The sequence below is a fragment of the Cynara cardunculus genome (genome assembly GCF_001531365.2).
Source record: "Cynara cardunculus var. scolymus isolate 2C chromosome LG 15, CcrdV1, whole genome shotgun sequence".
Classification (NCBI taxonomy): Eukaryota; Viridiplantae; Streptophyta; class Magnoliopsida; order Asterales; family Asteraceae; genus Cynara; species Cynara cardunculus.
Genome location: NC_037542.1, coordinates 18,337,123 through 18,343,788, shown reverse-complemented (window position 1 = coordinate 18,343,788; position 6,666 = coordinate 18,337,123). Strand labels below are relative to the sequence as shown.

General features: G+C 34.5%; 1 protein-coding gene across 1 annotated transcript; it reads right to left on the bottom strand.

The window, feature by feature from the left end:
- Window positions 1–227: 227 nt before the first annotated feature.
- Window positions 228–3,994, bottom strand: LOC112527294 (luminal-binding protein). Its single transcript, XM_025137838.1, has 8 exons — window positions 3,869–3,994; window positions 2,663–2,930; window positions 2,365–2,579; window positions 2,031–2,273; window positions 1,424–1,903; window positions 1,176–1,330; window positions 1,018–1,100; window positions 228–922 (listed from the first exon to the last, which is right to left on the bottom strand). Exons 1-8 carry the CDS (start codon window positions 3,906–3,908, stop codon window positions 418–420), a joined length of 1,989 nt encoding a protein of 662 aa, XP_024993606.1. The 5' UTR covers window positions 3,909–3,994; the 3' UTR covers window positions 228–417.
- Window positions 3,995–6,666: the final 2,672 nt, after the last annotated feature.

Genomic DNA, 6,666 nt, shown 5'->3' with positions numbered 1-6,666 from the left:
CTTAAAAATATAGATAATGACTTTACCTATACATGATTTAATGGAAAATCAATCAAACAACCCTTTAGTCACGATTATTCTTCTTGTCCTTTGTCCTTCTAAGCGCTCGCATTAAGTAGTATATGGATCGAGTTAACAGCTACGGAGAATATGTACAAAGCGAGGCTTAATTTGTAAAGTAGGAGATTGAGTGGTTATTCTAATCTCCGAAACAGCACCAGCCAAAAGACAAACCTAAAATGGAATGAAACTTAAAATTTCTCGTTTAGTAAAAGCAAGAAAGCAAAGCAAGAAAGCATGATACATGTTTGTCAAAGGTCAAGAACAAAGGGAAAAGAATCCGAGTGACTTCCAAAAATTACACCAACTTCTTCTTCTTCTTCCTATCTCTCTCATGTCTATATTTATAATAAAAGCCTAGAGTTCATCATGTTCATCATCTTCCGTTGATTCTGAGTCCGCACCTCCACCGGGGGCGCCACCCGTTCTCTGATAAACAGCCGTTATGATGGGGTTGCAAACAGCTTCTACCTCTTTAAGCTTCTCATCGTAATCCTCTTTCTCTGCCGACTGGTTCTCATCCAGCCACTCCAGAGCCTCTTTTGTTGCTGTTTCAATCTTGTCTTTCTCGTCAGATTCTAGCTTATCGGCTAATTTATCCTTGTCGCTGATTTGGTTCTTCATGTTGTAAACATATGTTTCAAGGGCATTACGAGCATCGATCTTTTCCTTCACCTTTTTGTCTTCCTCTGCAAACTCCTCTGCTTCACGAACCATCCGTTCTATCTCTTCCTGGCTTAATCTCCCCTTCTCATTCGTGATGGTGATCTTTTCTGCCTTCCCGGTTCCCTTGTCTTCAGCCTTCACATTCAAGATACCATTCGCATCTACTTCGAATGTCACTTCAATTTGTGGGGTTCCCCTGTTGAAACCACCAACCAACTCATGTTAATAATCACAAAATGGCAATTTACACAACATCGATCAATTAATTAATGATGAAGACAATAAACAAACCTAGGAGCTGGAGGAATGCCAGAGAGATCAAATTTCCCAAGAAGCCTACAGTCCTTGGTAAGACTCCTTTCACCTTCAAAAACCTGTTAAGCACAAACTGAATTAGCAACTATTTCTAGACTTTACGGTTTTAGGATGAAAACAGCATCCAGAAGTACCTGAATGGAGACTACGGTCTGCTGATCCTGGTATGTGGTAAATACTTGAGATTTCTTGGTTGGAATAACAGTGTTCCTGGGGATCAATTTGGTCATCACCCCTCCCACGGTTTCAATACCAAGGGTAAGTGGAGCCACATCCAAAAGAAGGATATCTGCATAACAATAAAACACACTTGCATTGGTATCGCTTTTTATTGTGAAAGGATCGTCACAAAAATTTGGGAATAAACGGCAACTTGGCTTACCTTTGGTTTCATCACCACCCTCTCCGCTCAAAATACCTCCTTGTACTGCAGCACCGAAAGCCACTGCCTCATCCGGGTTCACACCCTTGTTTGGTTCCTTTCCATCAAAGTAATCCCTTAGAAGTTGTTGAACCTTTGGAATTCTGGTACTTCCACCAACAAGAACAATCTCATCAATCTGGCGTTTCTCCAATCCAGCATCGTCCATGGCCTTCTTCACAGGTCCCATGGTCTTTCTGAACAGATCATTGTTCAGCTCCTCAAATCGAGCTCGAGTCAATGGCTCAGAGAAATCTACACCGTCGAAAAGTGACTCAATCTCGACTCGGACCTGGTGCTGGCTACTCAAAGCCCTCTTGGCTCGCTCAGCTTCCCTTCTCAGCTTTCCAAGAGCTCTGTTGTCCTTGCTGATGTCCTTGCCGTGCTTCTTCTTGATCAATTTTATGAAGTACTCCATGATCCTTTGGTCAAAGTCCTCACCTGGAAGAGGACATAAGTTTAGCAGGCAATAACAAAGGGAAAAACCTCTTAAACCCTTAAATGCAACATCTCCAACCATTCTTATTATAACATATCCAAGAAAAGGTTAAAAAAACAAAATCCTCACCTCCAAGATGGGTGTCTCCGTTTGTGGAGAGAACCTCAAAAACACCATTGTCAATGGTCAAGATACTGACATCAAATGTCCCACCACCAAGGTCAAAAACAAGAATGTTCTTCTCACCGCCTTTCTTATCCAAGCCGTATGCAATAGCAGCAGCTGTAGGTTCATTGATGATTCTAGCAACATTTAAGCCAGCAATTACACCAGCATCCTTGGTAGCCTGCCTTTGGGCATCATTAAAGTATGCTGCAGAATTTAATTGAAAAAATAGATCATTTAATAACATTTGTCAAGGGTATAAAGCTAAACAATGTTTGTAACTCTGTTAGTTGCTTACCAGGAACTGTGACGACTGCATCCTTAATTTTCTTCCCAAGGAATGCTTCAGCTGTCTCCTTCATCTTGATTAGAATCATGGCACTGACCTCCTCGGGACTGAAAACCTTAGTTTCTCCATCCTTAAGTTTGACTTGGATATAAGGTTTTCCATCCTTGTTCACAATTTTGTAAGGAACGAGTTTCATATCCCTCTGGACTTCTTTGTCCTCGAACCTGACATACAAAACTTATATTGTCAATATTGCTAGTCACTCTAATGCCAATATCTACAAACAAACAAATTATGAAGTACGTACTTCCTCCCAATAAGTCTCTTAACATCAAAGATTGTCCTCTCGGCATTTACAGCCGCCTGATTCTTTGCTGCCTCACCAATCAACCTCTCGGAGTCTGTGAAAGCCACCCATGATGGAGTGATACGATTTCCTTGGTCGTTGGCTATAATTTCAACATGACCATTTTTGTAAACACCAACACATGAATAGGTAGTCCCAAGATCAATCCCAATAACTGTTCCCAATTTGTTGGCCTCTTCCTTTGCTATGGAAATTGCAGATAGGCAACCTATAACACATTGAGTTAGTACTTAAGAAATTATTAATCCTTCAACGCCATCCACAATCATAAAGAAGAGGAATTGATTAGAACAAACTGTTTACAGAGCAAAACCTTAAACATAGAACCTCCGTCCTATTCTAACTAGTCATCCATCACGAGAAGTTCCACATAAAATACACCTTGAAACTAATACATGGTTTTGGACACTCAAAACAGGTTACAGGCAGCAACATGACAAAATGTTAAAAGCTAATTGAGTCAAATAACTAGCAAAAAAGCGAAATATTTGGTATAGCAACAAGTAAGGTCTGGAGGAACTATGTTAATCAAAGTCTTGTACATCAGTCACCGTCTACGATAATCTTTATTATCTAGTTACCAGAAGAATTTAGTATGTTTTATAATTGTGGCCAAGAAATTATTCGCTAGTTGTAAAACTAAACCCACTGATCAACAAATAAAAACGCCTTCAAGTTAACCAAGTGTGCATGCCCAAAATCCCCATCACTGTTTGATTTATTTGAAAAAGGTGCCGAATTGCTCGTGTATAGCTCACCAGCGTACAGAAAAAATAAATAAACCGAAAAAAAAAACAGTCAAAATTCCATAGCAGTGGCAAAAGCGTTCGAAGTTAATCTCCATTTCTACGTAAGATCAAGTCTAATACATTCCTAAATGCTTTCACAACAGTGATTCAATAAAAAGTTATACAAACACAGCAGTGATCAGTAAATGTAAACATCAATACTCGTAAAACCCCAGTGTTCTCAGATCTCGAACAAAATCAAAATCAAACGACACTAGATCAACTAATCCATGAAGGAACTAAAGAATAAAACATTAATCAGATCTAGACTAAATTCATGTACAATAACAGAATGACAGCAAAAGTAGATCAGATCTGTAAACAAACTGTAAGCAAGATCGTAAGTAACGCAAATTACCGATTAAGATGATCGCTAGCGCGATGCCAGAGCGACCCATGGCTTCTTCGACCTTCACTCCCTCTGGTTTGTCTCCAAACTCTCTGCTGCGTTTACTGAAATTGTGCAAAAGCGAAGTTGTTTTTTTCAATTTTAGATCGGTGTTGGTCTAACAATATATATATATAACAGCGCGTGAAGCATAGATGCTTATATAGAGCGAGTAGGCTTTGAGCGGATCTATCGCGAAGAGATGATACAGTGCATGTCATCGCTGATGACGTGGACCAATCAAATGTGGGATACTAGTGTTCGAGCCAATAACGATGGATCTCGTGTTAGATCTGACGTGGTGTCCCCTGATTGGTTCCCGCTTCGTCATGTTTTATTTCTTCCTAACTTTATGCCTCTAGACTCTAGAGAGTCGATGGTCGTTATGTCCCAAGTGTTACGATATATTCATGTAATATAATTGCCTTGGAATTCTTGAATTTTTAATCTTTTGTTTTGTTATAAAATATTTAATTTTTAAAAAAAAGTAGGATTGGATTAAAAATAAAAACAGAAAATACAAACATGATTTGTAAAAAAAAGGCATAACAGAAACCAAAAACAAGTTGTAAGACCAAACAATCCTAAAAAAAAAAAGAAAACAAATAATTATTTAGAATGATTTATATCGTGTTTTTTTTGCTGTAATAGAATGGGTTTTGTTTTAAAAAGAAACTTTTTATAAATTTCCATATATACTTATTATTATTGTTACGTGTTGTAGAGTTCTAATAAATACTCGTAGTAAATCTTTATATAAAATAACATTATTTAAATCTTAAAAACGTCTATATTAAGTTGAACAAAGTCAACAAACTGTGGCCCATCATGGGTTTGTGAACGTTCATATCAATAGCAAGGAAAATATTTTTTTGAAAACAAATCTTAGAATTTGTGTAAATTGTAAGTGGTACCAAAGTTTTTGAGCAAAATCTTGCTAGGTAAATTTTAAATCCAAAACTTTGTATCTTAGGGGTTGCTTGGTTCAGTCAAATAAATAAAAATGAATTTATATTTCCCTAGTTTAACCTAAAATTAAAATTTAGGCTTTAAAGAAATGAATCTGTTATATTATATAAAATCAAACAAATTTTTTTTATTCTTATTAATTATTATTTAATACCTCTGGTCAAACTCTCCTTGATTTGTTGGAAAACAATGGAAACAAGGAATCCTCCCTTCCCACAAAGTGAATGGGCCTTGTCAAGATTTTAAGCAACAAGAACCCAAACAAAAAATTTTAAAACCAGCCTTAGCATTCGTTTTTTAAATTAAATTAGAAAGGTACTCGCAATACATTGAGACATATTTTCATTTTAATGTTTCGTTTTATTTTTTATCTATGTCGATATAATACGATTTTATGTGGTTTTGAAAAAACAATATGTTTTTATTTTTGAATAAAATATAAATTTGATAATATCATACAAAATTTACAAAAATAAATATTAGTACCAAATTAACTATTTAAAAGTTTTTGTTTGTTTATTTTTTTTTAATTCAATTTATTTATTATAATTTAATTTAACTTAATTTAATTTAATTTAGATTTAATAATATTTTTTTTATAAAGATAATAATTAAGTATTTTGTTAGAAATCAATAATTATCCTAATTATATTTTAGATTTTTATATATTTTAAAATAAGATGTTTATTCTCTATTTGATTATGTTTATCCGCAGTTAGTTACACGAATTTAAACATAGAGCTTTAATAAGTTGTACTTATATACAATTTACTTGTAATCTTGAATTTTAAGTGATATGCATCAATAAATAGTACTTTATGCATAAAAATAGTTTTTAAGAATTTTTGTCAAATGTTTTATAATATAGTATAGATAATTATTTGTAATTTTAATTATTATGTTTGGTAACATAGAATTATTTTAATTTCAATATACAAACTATCATATGACAATTTTCACCTTCAATCTTATAACAGTTTTAATAAATATAATAGCAAATTACTACACTAAATACACCCCAAAATTCATCACAATTAATTTAATGGTTAATTTTCACCTTGTTTTATTGGTGCAGCCCAATCCTGGTGACCCGGCCCGCTAGCCTGCTAGATTTGTATTAGATTTTCTTTATAAAACATTTTCATATGCTACGGTGCTACTTAATAAAAATTAGACTAAAATACCCTTTGTCGTAGAGCATAAACCCTTTGTCGTCACATGTGTTTTTTCTCATGTAGTTGGATGTTTCTTCTAAGAGAACATTTTAGGCTAGATTTAACTCTTCATAACATAAAAGTTAGATGCGTGTGTGATGAAAATTGTACATTGCTTTCTAACTTGTCGTTTGTAGTTACCTTTCCCTTCCAAATTATACCTCCAATATGAAGAAATTGCATCCATGTGCATGTTCTTATCTTACGATGTCATCTCTTGCTTCACTTATACTACCTAATTACAGTAATATTGTAAATACATCAAGATATTTTAAAATTATCAATTTGTATCGCATCTGATATTTGCTTTTTTTTCCTTCTATGAAATCCTTCTCATTATTCAAAACATACACATTTCAAAATTATTGAGATCGGTTGAGACATAAAAGAAATTACAAATTTCTTGGATAAGAAAATGTACAAAGAAAAGAAAAAATCTTTTTGAAAATTTATCTACTAAATTTATAAGCCCATTTTTTTCGTTCTTTGTGGCCATAGTTGTCGAAACATTTTACTCTCTTTATTCAGGGACGGGCCTATGTAGAGACGAGGAGTGTGCACGTTCCATTGTAGAAATTGCAACAT

Bases quoted from the DNA above. Each gene is read 5' to 3' on its own strand.
- LOC112527294 (XM_025137838.1), bottom strand. From the start codon at position 3,908: ATGGGTCGCTCTGGCATCGCGCTAGCGATCATCTTAATCG. The intron at 2,274-2,364 runs GTAAGCAACTAA...TAAATTCTGCAG, and splicing joins TGCAGTCGTCACAGTTCCTG to CATACTTTAATGATGCCCAA. The intron at 1,101-1,175 runs GTACTTCTGGAT...TGTGCTTAACAG, and splicing joins AGACCGTAGTCTCCATTCAG to GTTTTTGAAGGTGAAAGGAG.